This window comes from Callionymus lyra, chromosome 1 (genome assembly GCF_982586985.1).
Source record: "Callionymus lyra chromosome 1, fCalLyr1.hap1.1, whole genome shotgun sequence".
Taxonomy (NCBI): domain Eukaryota; kingdom Metazoa; phylum Chordata; class Actinopteri; order Syngnathiformes; family Callionymidae; genus Callionymus; species Callionymus lyra.
The window spans coordinates 40,462,808-40,481,633 of record NC_141818.1 but is presented as its reverse complement, the minus strand read 5'-3'; the positions used below and the strand labels follow the sequence as shown (position 1 = coordinate 40,481,633).

The 18,826-nt window shown below is 38.6% G+C and overlaps 2 protein-coding genes across 5 annotated transcripts in view; both read left to right on the top strand.

Moving 5' to 3' along the window:
• The first annotated feature begins 91 nt into the window (after positions 1-91).
• Positions 92-17,525, top strand: LOC148089501 (ovochymase-2). The gene is made up of 25 exons (XM_087786804.1): positions 92-239; positions 939-1,069; positions 1,777-1,870; positions 2,459-2,599; positions 2,784-2,881; positions 4,832-4,946; positions 5,109-5,333; positions 5,606-5,821; positions 8,439-8,579; positions 8,869-9,114; positions 9,174-9,359; positions 11,280-11,389; positions 12,189-12,289; positions 12,554-12,831; positions 12,933-13,096; positions 13,489-13,672; positions 13,752-13,970; positions 14,035-14,169; positions 14,249-14,470; positions 14,557-14,739; positions 15,704-15,816; positions 15,904-15,998; positions 16,668-16,957; positions 17,038-17,198; positions 17,328-17,525. The coding sequence occupies exons 1-25, from the start codon at positions 92-94 to the stop codon at positions 17,523-17,525; spliced, it is 4,194 nt and encodes a 1,397-aa protein (XP_087642930.1).
• A 640-nt stretch (positions 17,526-18,165) lies between these two features.
• The window catches only part of fam13a (family with sequence similarity 13 member A), a 47,198-nt gene continuing 46,537 nt past the window's right edge, over positions 18,166-18,826 (top strand). For 2 of the 4 annotated variants that reach the window (XM_087807541.1, XM_087807549.1), the window contains exon 1: positions 18,167-18,369. In XM_087807541.1, the coding sequence (XP_087663667.1) occupies positions 18,247-18,369 (123 nt within the window). In that variant the 5' untranslated portion in view covers positions 18,167-18,246. Of the gene's footprint in view, positions 18,370-18,826 lie in introns of all 4 variants that reach the window. The other 2 variants (XM_087807533.1, XM_087807558.1) reach the window with 2 other exon arrangements.

Genomic DNA, 18,826 nt, shown 5'->3' with positions numbered 1-18,826 from the left:
AAAGTACACCTGGGACGTCCTTTGGTCGGTTAATTTCCGCTGAATGAGTGCGGACGACACAGTCTGCTGAGCCTTCTCCACGTTGAGCTCGATGGATTTCGAAAAGGGACGTCGTCCGTCCAAAGGCATGAGCACTTTGGAAAAATGCCTGATTTTCCTTTTTGTGGCGATAACCGGCGTCTGCATTGGAATGGTGGTTGTTTACTTTGTTGAAAAAGATGCTTTCAATTCCAATGAAGGTGAGTAAAGTGTAAAAAAAAATGAGTTATAGTTAACTATTATCAACTGTCGCATTGCATTAAGACTAGTAAAGAGACATGCGGTCCATCCCACACACATCCTGACTGATAGATAGTATTATATACAGGTATATTATATAAAAAATATTCTTTTATATTGTGATCCAAGAGCGTATTTATCAATATTTACCACTTTGTTACAGTTAGCATTAAATTAATCAAGGACCCATTTATTTCCTCTATTTTCTTCAATTTGATGCTAGAAATTATTTCAGATAACAATCCTTAAAATATACACCGATACAAACTGCTACGGGGTGGTAAATAAGCTAAGCTAGCAAGGGTAGCTTTGCGTTTAAAACATCATTGACCTTCCATTACAGTTAATAAAATAAAGATGTCATTTTAACTGATTCTATAATGTGTTACGGGGTGGTTTCACAGACCTGATCTAACGACTAAAAAGATTATTTAACTTGAAAAACCGTGTCCTTGTTATAGCCACAAAATGTACGAGTAAAATATTGTAGTGGATTTTTATTAGAAATTGCATTCAAGACTTGAGATCAGCCACATTAGGAACATGTGATTGACGCAGTAAGAATCATTGGATTAATGTTGCTAACCAGAGTTGATGTACATACAGCAATAAAGAGCAATGATGCACTGATCTGAGCCATTCTTTTAATTGTATTTAAGGTTTGGACTCCGGCTGTGGAGGACCCCAGGAGCTGTCTGGAGAGACGGGTACCTTCAACAGCTGGAATTACCCGAACAGCTATGACAACGGCAAGAGCTGCTCTTGGCAGATCACTGTGGACCCAGACAAGGTACTAAAGAGACCACAATTTTCACCAGCAGAACACTAGCAACCCGCAAACAGCCTGGTCAAGCAGATTCAAACCTATAAAGAGGCCAGTGTTTAAGATAAGATAAGAGGCAGATTATGAATTTGTTTGCTCAAGGAGGACAAAGACAGAAATAGTGAAGACAAATTGAAAAGACAATATCAAAATCATACCTTCTATAAAGTAAAATATATATATATATATATAAATTTAATTGGCTCGCAACTTAGACTACCAAATGCTTTTGGTTCAGTTGTGTTTTTCAGTTTAACACAACTGATTTAGACAGAACAACACAACATTATTCCCTCTTAAGTGTATTATTAAATGCATCTGTTCAACTGTTAGGTAAGAATAAAAAAAAGGAGATTAATTCCATCAATTGACAAAAATCACTTAAATGTGTAATCTGATTTATTGGGATGTCTTTAAGTTGTCTCAGTTCTTTGTCCAAACTAATTTATCAGTTCTCCCACAAGTGACACCAGGACTAGAGGACGGCTGTGAAGAAACATAGCAGCTTCTCTGACAGATGGCCACCTTGACTCTTCCATTTTCCACAGTTTTCCCCAAATGCCTGTAGGAGCAAATAAACTCTTTCTCCGATCTGGGCCATGCACTTGTCCTCGAGTTTGGGGCTGCGTCACATGTGGATTTAATACCAACTACTATGGATTCTTCTATTGCAGGTCATCTCCTTGTGGTTTGAAGAGTTTGCTTTAGAAGACACCGATCTTTGCAGCGCTGACTTCATCACCCTACGGGATTCCCTGGGGATAATTGGTAACACATAAAACATGTTTTAATTAGATATACGATAGAATTATATATTTAATAGAAACTCCTGTGTGTACCATGTGAATAACAGACAAAGACGGAAACATGGAATGTCCAAAAGCACTGACTTTGTCTGTAGAATTTCTATTTATCTAAAAACTAAAGTGGTTATTATCGAGGGCACCATGTATAGATGAAGCAGATGGAGTGCACGAATGCTCCTCCCATGATGCAACACTAATAGACTCAGGGACTCCTCGTGTTATTAGATTGAGTCTGGAGGCAGGAGTGTAGTGAAAAGATGATATTCCATGTTAATCTTCGTACTTTTTCTTTTTTCTTTCCTTTGATCTATGTTCTTTATCTTTAAATTTGTTTCATTTTGCGCTTTTTTTTTTTGCGCTTTGTTCTTGTTCTTATTTCATTTATCGAATTTATCGTATGTGTAAAACAAATTTCCCGAAGGAGACCTCCAGAGGGATCAATAAAGTTTATGTAATGTAATGTATCGTCATCTATAGATTTAGAGCTTGAAAAGATTTGCTGGAGAAACGTATAATAAGTGAAGATCATTTAGACATACGTTCTTTACAGGCAAATATTGCGGCTACAACAAACCCCAACCAATCGTCTCGCTGACGAATCACCTGACGATCTTCTTCGACACCAACGACAGGAAAACTGACCAAGGATTCAAGGCGGTTTTCAAAGCGGTGTCTCCTGAAAGCACAGCAGGTGGGCCAGTAACACATAAATGCAAGCAATCACATCCTCTTCCTCTTCAACTGTGATTGACTTACAAAGTGTGATTGGTGCTGGATTAAGCGGGGAGATGGAAATGGGAAATGAGAGCAGAGTTGTACCGCGTGCATCCTTGAGTTGTGTGGCAAACTGAAAAGCTCTTTATCCCCACTGCCAGAAATAGCCGGGGCCGGTGGCTTTCTTCAAGGTGACCAGGGGAGTCTGATGACCCCTGGCTTTCCAGAGAACAGCTACAAGAACGGAGCTTTGTACCAGGTTTGTGCTGAACCGATAACATGTTCTAGAGAATATCCTTGAACCCCAGTCTAAAACAATTAAAAATGTGACTAATATTGCATCACAAATAGATGCTGGTTCTACTTCACTCGTTCAAGATGTTTCCATCAGTTAAGGCCTCATCTCTCTGATATGAGGTTTTAATGTGAATATGATTTCTGGTTTGATGTGAGTGACCCTGTTTTCATACTGTGTGTATTGGCATTACTTACTCTGCATTATTTATTCATGTTGCTTTCCCTGAGCTTCAGGCTCTCACCATAAGGGATTGATTATTATGCATGTGTTCTAGTTGGTTCAACCTCTCTTGTTGCTGAGATGATTTATAGTTTTGTGTTTAACTGATTTGTTGATTTCATATTTCACAATGTTTCAACTGTTTAACTGCTGCATGATGATGCACAAAATGTTAACTTTAATATTCTTGTTTGACCAAAATCAAAGCTAAAATTTTAAGGGTTTTTTTGGCTGAATGTATTAAATAAATATATATATTTTTAAATTTGGATTTCAGTTTAAATTCTCAATTCTTTGAGAAAAAATGAATTGAATAGAAATCAAATTGGAAGCAAATTGCAATTAAGAGAAGAAAATGCAGTGTGAATGCTGAATCTGCTGAATCTGGAAACTGAAATGATTGAAACTATAAGGAAAAATGAGTGGACAGAGTTGAAATGATGGCTAAAAGAAAAAAAAGACTGATGTGAAAACATTGAAATAAACTGAAAAAGGTTCCTGAAAAACCAATAAAAGAAGAATGGTAGAACAAGAAAAAAGTAGTAGAATAAGTAGTAGAATAAGAAGTAATAGTAGAATAAGTAGAAGTGGGAGTAGAATTTTAAGTAGAATAATAAAAAAGTAGTATTAGTGGGAGTAAAATAAGTAGTAGAATTAGTAGTAGTAGTAGAAGTAATAGAAGTAGATGAAGTAGTAGAATTAGAATGAGTAGTAGAACTAGTAGTAGTAGTAGAAGTAGATGAAGTAGTAGAAGTAGATGAAGTAGTAGTAGTGGGAGTAGAAGTAGTAGTAGAACTAGTAGTAGAAGTAGAAGAAATAGTAGTATTGGGAGTAGAAGTAGTAGTAGAACTAGTAGTAGAAGTTGAAGAAGTAGCTGTAGGATTTGAATAAGTAGTATAATTAGTAGTAGAAATAGATAAAGTAGTAGTAGTGGGTTTAGAAGAAGTAGTAGAATAAGTAGTAATAGTGGGAGTAGAATAAGTAGTTGAACTAGTAGTCGTAGTAGAAGAAGAAGTAGTAGTAGTAGTAGAATAAGTAGTAGTAGTTGGAGGAGAATTTGTAGTAGAAGTAGTGGGAGTAAAATAAGTAGTAGAGTTAGTAGTTGTAATAGAAGGAGTAGAAGAAGTAAAAAAAAAAAAAAGCCTTTACTATTCACACAATACTTTAAGGTGAACACAACAAATGTAATTTCACTCTTCATCAGGAGTGAAAGGTGAAAGAAGAAAGGTGGACCATGAGCCAACAGCGTCAAGGATTGGTTCAGTATCCTCAAAAGAGCTGAGCCAAAAGACAAATCTGTCCATTAACCGGTGCATCTATGTTGTTACAATTACTTAAGGTCAGAGACTTTGTGACACAAAGAACAGACGTCCAGACTCTACTTTAGATTGAAGTTCGGTACCACTGCTCCTCACAATTGAGAGAACCCTTTTTAGAAAGCTTCCTGTGTCCTTCTGGGGTCGTTCCTGGCCTGATAAAGAACTGGGAGGAGACCTCAGGACAGACCCTGGTCACTCTTTGTCCTGAAACACTTGGCACTGGGCTCTGTGAGAAGAGACAGACGGTGTTTCTAGGAAGAGCGAAGTCCTCTGCTCAGCCCAGGATAACAGACAGTTGATGGATGGATGGGTCTAATTTGAATTAAAAAATATATATATATATATTCTAACTTTTTTTTGTGTTTCACAAAAGTGGAAGATCACGGTTCCTGATGGCGAACAGGTTCGGCTGACCTTCACCTCTTTCGACCTGGTTCCAGAAGTCTGTGGAGACTTTGTTCAGATCTATGGTGGCTCCTCTCTCTTGGGTGAGAACATTTTAGCTTAATTTGCACGACCAATTTTCAACTGATCTCTTTAATATAACTACAAAGTTGTAGCAATAGCACTTACAATATTCCAATTTTGACCATATATTTCTTCACTTTGTTTTTTTATTTCCGATTGCTGAAATGTTAGATTTATTTCAGGTAAACTCTGCGGCGGATCCGTGCCGAAGCAACTATTGTCCGACACCAACACAATGATCGTCCGCTTCAAATCCGACAGCAGCTTGACTTCCAAAGGATTCACAGCAACCTATCAAAAGTCCAGCCTCCCTCCCATTGTTACGCCCACAACCACAACACCAACCACAACCAAAACACCAACCACAACCTCAAACACAACACTACCCACCACCTCTACGACCATTGGTGAGCGTCTTTTTCTATGACAGAAATGAATTTTAATGTGTCTTGTTTTGGACTGTTCCACCAGCCTCACTACACTATTGCAATAGAAAAAGATAGTGTTTATGGAATCTCCATTGACATTGGTTACCTTGGAACCAAATCCACTCATGTGCTTAATTCAGATTATGAATCTGTCTCTCCAACCAAGAAATAAAGATAAATGCAACGTCTTTTTTTTTACCAGCAAGTCATTGCTTTACTTGGCGATTAAATGAAAGTATCTGGTTAAACAGGAGGCAGCGGGCCTATTATCATCACCGGTCGCAAAGGAGAGATCCATTCCGAGGGATTCCCCAATGCCTACCCTGCTCATCAGAACATCACATGGAAGATAACAGTGACCAAAGGCTTCCTGGTGAAGCTCCAGTTCACCGACTTGGCCATCCCTGGGGAGACAGGACTATGCAAGGAGGACAAACTGATCATCTCAGATCGTTACAGCACACTAGGTGAGGATCGAATGCTTTTTTTTTTTTCTTCGTCTTCTTTGACATAACTCTTGGCGATAGGCATTGGACAGGATGGTGTGAATTGTAAATGTAACAGTTGTGAGTTGGTTGATCCATTAGCCCTGTGGTTAGAACAAGATGTCTCCATACACTTGGTTAAACCTCACACGATATGTCGATCTATAGCTTGAAATCGTCTTTGGATGTTCAAGGTCCGCTTCATATTATTCAAGACTATTTACATCAGACGACATTCCAGTTGTCAGGATATGTGATCTTGATTTTGTGGCAGACGTTATGGACTTGAGCTCGAAAAAAAAACTGTAATCTGAGATTGGAATTAAGAAATGTATGCTTTAGGCCAACTATAAAATTGTTAAAATTCTCTAGATAATCCAGATAATCCTGTTAGACACTCTAATAACCTCCATAAATGGTTGACAATCTATTTATTTAAGTCACTATATTCTGCACTGGATCTTTGTGGATATCTGGATCAAACAAAACAGACTTGATTTATTCCAGTTACATATATCATTTCTTATATTTGAAAGAATGCAAATAAATGCACCAATAATGTAAATACAAATGAAACTTAAACCTAAATGTTTGACCTAAATCTTAAACAAAATATCAAAATAACCTCCGACTATTTTAATCCATCTTAAATGTAAAGTTTGTAAAGTGAAGATTTGGACCCTCCTTTTTTCGAACGTGTCCCACTGTGAAAGATGACATCACAACTGGCTAATAAATTAAACTATAACTGATTATTTTGAGTGCACTTTCTATTACAGTATCAATAGAGAAAAAAAAAAAACAGAAACATTTCGACTTAATATTTTGATATAGAATTAACATTTAGGTATATTTACATTTTTAAACATCATAAACGTTTGCTTGAAAACATTGCTACACAGTGTTGCTAAATGACTGCTGGTTTACTAGTACTAGCTACCGTCTACCGATTGTACTGTATGTTTAAAGTCTATTTTTTCATCAGCCAGAGAACAAAGGTACAAACTGCCCAGAAACACTCAGCAATTAGATTCAACCTTGAAGGTTACACTAACACTTTAACCCTCTTTGGTTTCCTATCCATCATCCACCTATTTTATACCGTGCATCGACGCAATCACGCAAAAACATAAGGTATCTTTCTTTCAATTTGCTCTTCATCACTCCTTCAATGCTCCCATCATCACAACCCATCAACGTGAACATCAGCATTTTAGTCCTTGAGAATCAGCAGTAGATAAAGCTCCATCAGCCCGGCCGTGGCCCGCTCAAGTGGATAATAGGAGACGATCACTTATAGATTGTCTCCCTGGTTGCAAAAAAGAGATTTGTTATCAGTAGTTTCATAACAGCCGACTGATACAGAGCGAGTGTGTTGCACTTAAGGTGTCGATAAGAAGAGGAAAGGTAACAAATCCCAAAGCTTTTTCTTTTATATCCCTGAATATTATGGTATTTCTTTATGGCTGGATATACACTCATATAATCAATGACTAGAGCAGCTTTCTTTTCTTCAAACAATGGTTATGAATCAAGTGGTTCCAACTCCTGTGTGAACCATGTGACTAACAGAGAGAAAAGAAAACATTGAATTTCTAAAACAAATATTTGTTTTATTAGAAACCAAAACTATTTGGACTGTTTGTTGATTAGGATAAAATTAATACTAAACTCTGCAGCGAGAATTCTGAGCCGCTCTAGTAGAAGAACTCACATTTCCCTGATCCTTAAAACTTTTCACTGGCTGCCAGTTTCTTTCAGGATCAATTTAAAAATTCTGGTTCTTACTTTCAGATCTATTCATGGTTAGACCTTTTACAGTGATCTGATCCAGCCTTACACCCCAGCTCGGACTCTGAGGTCTATGGATCAGAATCTACTGATGGTTCCGTGCACACGCTTTAAGAAACATTTAAGTGTTATGTTATCAAAAATCTTAATCTGAACTCCAAATCAAACCAACATATCAATAATTTAAAAAGCAATCAGAGAGCGGAGAGCTCTACTAAGATTCTTTTTTTTTTAACTTTTAACACAATGCCCTACTTTTATTTTAACTAAATGCTCAGCAAACATTTGTAGCATTTTAGCATTAATGGAACAGCAGGTGATCTGACGCTGCGGAACAAATCCTGCAAAAGATAAATGGAACCAGATGTTTACTGGTCCCATCTTGAAGATATTCAACTTCATTTAGGTTAAAAAAAGATAAAAAATTAATCAGCTGCCTAAATGTCTCTGCTATTCCGGTAGTAAACTGTTTATTTATGAGTACACTTTCCTTGTGGGGCAAGGGTTCTTATCTGATTTACTTGGAAAAAAGATATGGCATTCCCACGCTATCGGCATTTAAGAAAAATGAATTAACCTCTGTATGTTTTTGGTCTGCGAGAGGAAAACGGAGTGCCGAGGGCTAACCAGTCAATCATCATCAGATCATACAGGCACAGCATTAAAATCACAAATGGATTCAGATGGAGAACAGTTTTGCTGCGAGTCTACAGCCCTAACTAGCACACGCAACAGCTTGTTTGCAGCTTTCTTTAAGTTGTCTCCCTTAAACGTGACGTTGATTTATTCTGTTTCTTGTTTTTTTAAGGGACACACTGTGGTTACTTCCTTCCTCCGACGGTGGTCAGTGCCACCGACACAGTGACCATTACCTTCATGTCAGATGGTCGACTGACAGATCGCGGATTCTCTGTCAGGTGGGAAGCTGTGTATGCTGAAGATATTGCAGGTAATATGCGTGAAGGTGAAACCGCTTCAGTAACTCAACGTGTTGTTATCAATCTACCTGTTGCACGTGTACGCACAGTTATCTTTACTGACATCCTGACACGTGGCGATCAGTCGTGACTCAAATGTGTTTAAATAATTGATAATAAAGATTTACAGTCAGCAAAAATTACATAGATAACCTTTCGCAGTATATTTTTTTGCATATTAAAGTTAATAATAATCTCATAATAATAAAGGTACAATCATAAAAAGTCAATACACTATTTTTTTATTGTCACTGTTTTTAGAAATCCAGGGATGTGGATTCTCGTCCAAAGAGCAAACCGGTGTGATCAAGTCGACGAACTGGCCGATGAACTATAAAGCCAACAGCGAGTGCATGTGGAACATCGCCGTGCCTTTGGGGAAGAAAATCCAGCTGAAGTTCACCCACTTCGACCTGGAGGGGAAGGACTTCCTGTCGTCCAAATGCTTCGACAACATCGTCGTTTACGACATCAACTCTTTAACCGGCAACTTAAATCAGAAGCATGGTAAGACATGTACCGATGAAAAGAAACGACACGTCAATGAAATGATTCTTCTGGCTCAGGTCCTTTTTGTGGCACCAAAATCCCTGCTGCTATTCAGAGCAAAGGCAATAGGATGGTGATACGGTTCCACACAGACTTGTTCACAGAGGCTAAAGGCTTTAGGGCGTATTGGAGTACTGACCCTAGCCTCCCCGCCCCGACTGAAGCGCCAACTCCACCAAACCCTTGGGACGAGATGGAAATCGGTAAGCCATCCATAAAGACCTAAAAATGACCTAAAACTTTATCCTCTTAAGAGTCTCTTTACAGGTGATGTGTGTCATTTGAAGAACCCACTAGATGACACTTCTTGCTGTTAAGCTCTTCTATTAGCGAGTTTTAATGAAAACTGAAAAAAGTACACTGCTCTACGAAGCTCCATCAACACATCGGTAACATAAAAAACACTGACAAGTTCACAGCTTTAAAGTCCCAGTTCACTTAATTTCTACACTTCCTCCAGCGTGGGGGAGGCCTTAATTCAGATGTGACCGGGAAATGGCGACCCACCATTAGATAACACAAGTGGTTCAGTCCGGCATAAATATTCATAAATATTCATAAGATGTTTGCTAAGCGCCTGCTTTACAGTACACTGTAAGACCGTGCACTTACTTGTGCAGTACTCAGATCTCGCTACACACTCATCGGAAATGACTCGACAGCTTCTTCTTCTACTACTTTTTTAACACTGATCGCAACCAGACATTGGCTTTCTCCAATTGAAACAAGTTCTTAAGTTGTGTTTCAATTTGTTATTACTTAATGCTAATTAATTTATACTGTTGTTTTGTTGTAAAATGTGTGTTTTTTCGAGACATTTACGCTGGTATCTGCTCCGAAGACGCGTCGTCAGTGACGTAGCTTCCGTTTAGCGCCACTGACGTCCCTAAGATGGCGGCCGTTAAGGGTGGAAAGTGTCCATCGATCCACACATTTTCTGGCTGTTTGAGTGTGCCAATTGAGCACTACATTTTCGCACACTGCACATCGGGGCGCACCTGTGAACTCAAAATATTATATATAAGTGTAAGTGCAGAAGTGCGCAATTTTGGGACACACCGCAGAGCTCTGTCTCAAATCGCATACTTGCGTACTTAAACTATTTGTAGTGCATGAGTGCATCTCAATTCTTACATGCGAAATGTAGTGCGGCATGCACACTAAATTTGTCGTACTAAAACGCCCACAAAACTGAGTATGGATCGATGGACACTTTCTACTCTAAACAGCTGCCATCTCAGTGACGTTGTAAATATATATATATATATATATATATACTGTATATATATATATCTATATATAGATATATATATATACAGGTGCATTTTGAGCCAGCAGTAGAAGTAAGTAAGTAAGTAATATTTATTTATATAGCGCTTTTCCAGACCAGGGTCACAAAGCGCTTAAACAAACAAAACAATACTCAAAAAAGTATATACACTTTAAAGATCAAGATAATACTGAGAACAACACTGGAGTTCCAGAAAATCAAGGAAAAGCCTGAACAAATAGAAACGTCTTAAGATGTTTCTTAAAGGAGTCAGTAGATCCATCAAGCGCAAAGAGCGAGGAGAGCGTAGAAGGATGACAGGTCTTTGTTGCTTCGTTCTCAGATTTCCTGATCCAAACTTGTAAAACGTGCTGCCAGCGGGTGTCGATAGTGTTCTTACAGCTGGCTGCAATCATGGTTAAATAGTAGTAGAAGAAGAAGCTGTCGCGTAATTTCCGGTTAGTGCATAGCCGCAGTGTTTGATTTAAGATATACTAAATCTGTCGAGATTTTGAGTACTAGTTAGTACGTACACTATCCTGATGCATACAAACCGCCAGTGCAGTGCGATTTGAGACACAGCACAGGAATCCACTTCAGGTCAAAACAACCCGGTACTAAAAACACCTATTGTTTCAATAAACAATGGCATTCTCTGTTGTACAGACGGTTACTTGATGCTTGGACACACTTAATTTCCCAAAGGAATTTCCCAAAGGGATCGATAACGTCATATCTATTTATGTAGCTTCCAAGCATCATTTGTAGGTCTAACTATTGCTACTGCCTTTCTGTTTTGTAGTTTAAATAGATTTAAATACCTTTTAAAATATGTTGGTATTTTATCCTTTAGAATGGCCCACTACCTGTGGCAAACCTGCAATTCCACCGGCTGTTATGACCCGTATCGTCAACGGCGAGCCAGCCAAACCTCACTCGTGGCCCTGGCAGGTTTCAATGCAGGTATGATGGTGTCTGGACTGTAAGGTTTATTTATACTTATACTACTAATTCTACTACTACTTTAATGCTTATACTACTAATTCTTCTACTAATTTAATGCTTATACAACTAATTATACTACTACTTTAATGCTTATACTTATACTACTACTTTAACTGCTTGTACTCATACTAGTATTATCTTGATCTTTAAAGTATGTACTTTTTTGAGTATTGTTTTGATTGTTTAAGCGCTTTGTGACCCTGGTCTCGAAAAGCGCTATATAAATAAATATTACTTACTTACTTACTTACTAATTCTACTACTACTTTAATGCTTATACTTATACTACTAATTCTACTCCTACTTTAATGCTTATACTCATACTTCTAATTCTACAACTACTTGAATGCTTATACTGCTAATTCTACTACTACTTTAATGCTTATACTTATACTACTAATTATACTACTACTTTAACTGGTTGTACTCATACTACTAATTCTACTACTACTTTAATGCTTATACTTATACTACTAATTATACTCCTACTTTAATGCTTATACTTCTACTACGTATTCTACTCCTACTTTAATGCTTATACTTATACTACGTATTCTACTACTACTTTAAGGCTTATACTTAAACTACTAATTCTACTACCACTTTAATTCTTATACTTATACTCCTAATTCTACTACTACTTAAATGCCAATACTTATACTACTAATTCAACTAATTATTTAATGCTTGTACTTATACTTCTAATTCTAAGTAGTAGTATTGATTTCTTTTTTACATTTCTATTTAATTCCTTTAGGTCTGGCCAGCTAGTCGTCCTGAACCAACCTTTTTCCACACGTGTGGCGCGACACTTATTCACAAGAATTGGGTTCTGACTGCAGCCCACTGCTTCATCAAGTAAGTCTATAAACTCAATTGACATATGCTTTGCATATAAGTTCACATTCAAGTGGTGTAATATATGCATGAACATAAGGATTCCAGCTGCTCCTATTTGATTGTGTATTGATTTAGACAAGAATTACTAATCTATTTTAAATCTGATATTTGTAATGAATGTTTTTTGGTAGATATATTGTTCCATTTTTCTTGATTTTTATACAGCAGATGGTTTATCGCAGACACAATTATGTGCATTGATCCTGCATATTTCCTCCCCAGCTATGCTGATGAGCTCCAGCGCTGGCGCATGTGTTTTGGCAAACACAATTTGACCTACACAGAGGCCAGCGAGCGCTGCTTAAATGTCTCTGCAATCTATCGCCACGAGGGCTTCAAGTACCCCACTGTTCCCACAGTGGAGTTCGACATTGCCTTGATCAGGCTTGATGGAGAAGTGACTCCTAGTAATGAGATTTCTTACGCCTGCCTCCCCTCTGAAGAGGAAGTCCTGCCCGGGGGGAAGAAATGCTACGCTACAGGCTGGGGAGATGAGACAGGTGAAAATTTGAAAATGTCTTTGAACTACATTTGGGGTTTTTTAACACCACATTTAAACAAATTTATATTGTACTTTATTTGTTTTCGCTCTCATTACCAGGGGATTCAATGAATGCCAAAGTGGCCGAGGCTCTGAACCAGGTAGCTCTACCTGTTGTTCCCTTTGACACCTGCAAGAGGATGGACTACTGGTGGTTCCAGGTCAAAACATCCATGATCTGTTGCGGTTATACCCTTCCCGATGAGCTCAAGTCCGTTTGCCAGGTAAAACACCACAGTGTAAATTAGCGTAAACCTGAATTCAAGTTCCATTCATTATCTAAGCAGCTTCATGTCGACTAAGGGTTGGAATTATTAGCCTTTTAGCTTCTGCTATAAATGACCTTAAAATATAGACAAGAGGGACATTATAGACGAGCTGTATAGAGGTATTTGGATGTTTAAGTGTAAAGAAAATTGAGCTCTGTTCACGACCATAATACAGACTTCCTTTTTGGAGTTATAGGCAGAAATGTAAAAGATTACTTTGAAATTAATCCCAACCTTTTGTCGACATGAGGGTGAGCGGAAAACATTATCTATCACTTAAATATAAAAAATGTTTCTGTTTAAGTTATAGAGTAAGTTAAGGTGTTTCCTATTTTTGACTTGAATAGGGGGATTCTGGTGGCCCCCTTGTTTGCCAAGACACCCCTACTTCACCTTGGGAAGTTCATGGAATAACGAGTTTTGGCCCAATTGGATGCATCATGGACAAGAAGCCATCTGTCTTTACACGGTCCTCTGCCTACCTCCCCTGGATACAGAATATAATCCGCAGGGACATCTACAACGAGAAGTGTATGATGCACATCTGCTCTCAAAATCTTTCATGCATTTAAAGAAAGTTTCCACATTAAATCCATCTATTTGTTTGTAGCATCTGGCTGTGGCGGGATGAAGGATTTGACTGGTACCTCGGGTTCTTTGTCCTCTATGGGTTACCCCGGGAGTTACAGCAACAAAGCTCGCTGTCAGTGGAACATCAAGGTGCCCGCCGGCAAATTGGTCCATCTCCGTTTTCAGAACTTCTCAGTGGAGAGCAGTGAGATGTGCTTAAACGACAAGATGCAGATCTCGGACAAAACAGGATCGCTTGGTATGTGAACTTGAAGCTGATGGTACAAGTTAAGAAATTGTCAAATGTAACACCTTTTTTTCAGGCGTCCTTTGTGGAAACGAAATTCCAAAAGACCTGGTCAGCGATGGAGAAACTCTGAATATCCGTTTCACTTCCAACGACAGAGTCGTGGATTCAGGATTTGCTGCAACCTGGAGGGCAGTGGATCCTTCAGAGGGTATGAAAAAAAAAAACTTTCCCAGTTTTCTTCCAACGTCGTGTTCTCTTTTGATCACGATGTTGTCTCTTCCCCTCAGCAACCTGTGGAGGAAGCTTCAGCTCGCCGAATGGCGAATTAACAACTCCTAACTGGCCCAAAGATTACGATGCTCTGTCGGTCTGCACGTGGCGGATAAACATCCCATCGGCTAAAAACATCCACGTGGTCTTCACTCACTTTGAGCTGCAGGCAGTGAACGTGTTGGGAAACTGTGTGGACCATGTAGAGGTCTTTAACGGAGAAACCATGGCCTCAGCAGGTCAAATATTATATTTTATTTAAACCCCCCACTCCAACACAATAGATCAATAAATCTTTAATGAGTATTTTCTTTTTTTTTTCCAGGTCGTTTTTGTGGATTTGCGCCTCCTCCCCGAATACTGATCTCAGGCTCCACAGTGGTCATACGCTTTCTTAGCAATCAGGCAAACCAGCAAATGGGATTCCGTGGTTACTGGACCACTGATGGCGTCGTCATTCCAACTTTGGCCCCAGCTCCCACAAATCCCTGGGACAACATAACTATCAGTGAGTGGTGTCAGGACTTTGTATGCAAATTAACATTTTTTTACAGGTGACAATGTTTCATATTCCTAGAACAACAATATTGGGGATTTCCTTTGTTGAAAAACCTTTGTTGGAGGAAGAAATTAGAGCACTGCTCTTCATAAGGAGACCTAAAGATGGGTTTCACAGTCGATATTGTCAAATGTTTTAAGTTAAGATCGGCCTTTTCGGACCGGTGCTGTGTCTCAAATCGCATACTTGCATACTCAAAGTTAGTATTTTTAGTGCCTAAGTGCGTCTCAATTCTTAGTATGCGATATTTATTGCGCCATGCACACTAAATTGTCGTACTAAAACGCCCACAAAACTGAGTTTGGTTCGATGGACACTAACCACCCTAAACGGCTCCATCTTAGTGATGTTTTAAACAGAAGTTACGTTGTGTATGCATATACTTACAGGTACATTTTCAGCAGCAGTAGAAGGATGACACGTCTTCGGTGCTGATACCAGCTTAAATATCTTGCGAAAATTTCGATTCTCATATTTCTTCTTTATTTCTTTTTCGAAACTTGTAAAACGTGCTGCCAGCAGGTGGCGATAGCGTTCAAACAGCTGGTTGCAACATCGTTAAATAGAAGTAGAAGAAGAAGCTGTCGCGTCATTTCCTGTTAGTGTGTAGCAGCAGAGTTTGATTTGAGACGTACTATCTGTGGAGAAATTGCGTACTAGTTAGTATGTACACTATCCTGATGCATACTAACTTCTAGTATACTAAGAGAAGTATGCGATTTGAGACACAGCACGGGCTCTCAAGAAAAAAACTTCACTACTGCTTACTGTAATCTTAGAAAATATATATTTTTTAAACTAAAGCGATATCTTAAATATCCATGAATTCAATTTAGTTTACTTTATGGTTGCTTGTAGCTTATGAGAAAAATATATCCCAGTAGAAATTATTCACAACTATGTCTATTTGAAGGTTGGCCAAAAGATTGTGGAAACCCGGCAGTGAAACCGAAAACAGGGTCTGCTAGAGTGGTCAATGGAGAAGAAGCCATTCCTCATTCTTGGCCTTGGCAAGTTTCCATGCAGGTACGCTTGTTACCGTTAGAGTCGCTAACAATGTGTCGAATGTTTCTTTTTTGTTTTTTTTCACCCGTTTTTTCTTTTCCTTCGCAGGCCAGTCCAATGAATCCCATTCCGTACATGCATGGTTGTGGAGGATCTTTGATTCATCCAGAATGGATCCTCTCTGCTGCTCACTGCTTCATGGTGTAAGTATACAATTGAAAAAAAAAGAAAAAAGTTTGGCAGAAGATTTTCTTTGTTTCTGCGAGAGTAAACCAATAGGAACTATGTTTAACTATAATACAATAAATGCAGTTACATTTTGTAAAATGTAGGGGGAACATTCAAAGATCTATTTTTCAGAAATCCCAAACATAAAGTGTTTTCATTCATTCATCAGAAGAAGCGTCCATCTACTACCACACTAACCATCCATCTATTAACCCACTCATCCCTCCATCCATCGACCCAACCACTCAGTTATCCTTCAATCCAGTAGTAGATTTAGCAACACTAATAGACTCAGTGACTCATTAATTCCTCGTGCTATTAGCCTGTATAATTCTGAATCTGGGCGCATAAGTGGAGTGAAAGTATAATGTATTCTATTATTATGTTATTCTTTGTATACTTTTGCTTTGTATCCTTTTCTTGCGTGACCTATGTTCTTTATTTTGAACTATGTTCTTTATTTTGATCCATGTTCTTCATACTTGCAAACCCAATTTCCCGAGGGAGATCTCCAGAGGCGTTAATAAAGTCAATCTATCTAGAACAGTCTGGTCAAGTGTAGATGATACTGATGGTGGATATGTCTATATTATTACATTTATCAAGGGATTAATGATTAAAAGACAATATCCTACTCCCTCCAGGCCTTTGAACCAACCCTCATTCTGGCGCATGTGTTTGGGGAAGCACTTCATGAACTCATCCATGGATGTTCCCCCTGCTGAAGCTTGCTACATTGTGGACAAGATAATCAAGCATGAGGGATTCGTCTATGAGCAGGACAAAACGGACATTACCAACGACGTCGCATTGGTCCATCTGGTAACGCCGGTTAAAATGACGAGGGAGATCAGTCCGATTTGTATGCCCAAATCTGGAGATGTGATGGCAGCCGGCACTCCGTGTTTTGTCACTGGCTGGGGAGACGAGAAAGGTTTGTTTGCCTCAAAATAACAGAGCTTTAATTTAAACAAAAACGTACTTTCCAATTAAATTAATCTGTCTTCTTATTAGGAAACCTGATCCCAAAGGTAGCAGAGAAGTTGAACCAGGCAGCTCTTCCAATCGTGGACTTTAAGACTTGCAGTAAACCTGCATATTGGTGGGACACACTGAGACCTTCTATGATCTGTGCTGGATATGAATCCCCTGATGAACTCAAATCTGCCTGCCAGGTGAGCCATTTTTTGGGGGTCAAAAGAACAGTGACCTGTGGGGAGAAGAGATAACTCTAATATTGCAAATACCACTGTTAATATATAAAATATGTATCTTTTTTAATTCAATGTTTGATTTCACTTTAGGGTGACTCCGGTGGTCCATTTGCCTGCAAAGCTGCCGGAACCCCCACAAAATGGGAGGTTCATGGCATCGTCAGCTTCGGACCACAAGGCTGCATCAAGGACAAGAAACCCTCCGTGTTCACGCGTGTGTCGGCCTTCAGCGACTGGATAAATGACAACATTAAAAAGTTCATTTATGAAAGTGGAAAACCCAAATAAGTACCTATAAAAATGTGAGCTTCTCTACCTGGTGTTATATAACGTGTTATATATGTTCCCAACTGAAAAAAGGAGTGCAATGATTACATTAAATGTAAAATGTATAATAAATAAAATATTTACAAGAAAAAAGTCTTCTGAGTTTACAGCAGAGTTGCCAAAAGGTGACATGTTTTGAGTTCTTTTTTTTTTTACTTTTTTAAAATGTACTTAACCCTGTGTTGTCCATTTGTTAAGGTGAAGGATCTCTCCCACTGCATATGTATTTATGAAAGTCATTCACCTTTACCCAGAGACAATACAAAGGATACCACTAACACACTGTTTTTTGAAGCCTTCGGGTCACCTTGACCCTAAGATAACACAAGGGTAAATGCAGAGTAAGGGTAAAAAGAGAAGACAAATCGAGATTATTTAAAACAATATTGAAAATAAATGAAAAAATGCTGTTTTTTTGTATTAATCCTCTGAACAATAATTTGGAATCTAAACATTAAATTAATAAATAATTTCCCAACAAAAAATGATTCCGTTCTAAAGTTTAAAACCCACTTGTCACGTGACCAGCCGTTTCAGCCAATAGCAGAGCTCGGCTCAGATTTCAGCCCAGAAGAAGCGAACGAGGGAGAAACCGGGAGGAAGACGAAGGAACTTCTTCTGTCTGAAAGTTTGTCATGTTTCTGTAACCAGCGGTAAAAATGAAAGCTGGAAATCATTTTGGATGCGGAGTTCCTGGAGGGATTTAGCGGGACGAGAAATTGAAAGGGCAAGTTTCTCCTCATCTTGTCTATTCAGGCGTTCATTCCTCGCTATAAAAATGGGGGCCGGAGCTTTAACCATTTGCGTAAGTAAAACAAAAGTTTTTTTTCATGAAAAAGTGCATTCACTTGTCTTAGTTTTTAACTTAACTCGTTTTATTGTCATCCTTGACCCCCTTCTGTGGACCTTGAAAAATGTCTCCCTTTTTCTTGTCTTCGTCATCTTCATCCTCCTGGTGTGAAACATTCGAGAAAGTTTTCTTCATGGACGTTGAGTGTGAAGTGCATGTGTCACCAGTTGCTGTGAGACGAGCTCACAGCTGAGGGGAAAGAACATGTCTTATGTTTTCTTAGTGAGTCACTGTGGTCGGACTGTGAGTGTGGTCCAGACCAAAGCGGTGGATCCTCAGAAAGTACTAGGATTCAGCATTTGTTGAAACATAACACAAGACTAGAAAATTACCTGAAAAAAATTGAAATAAACCGAAAAAGGTTCCGAAGAAGAAAAAAAAAGAAGAAAGAGAAGTAGTAGAAGAAGTAGGA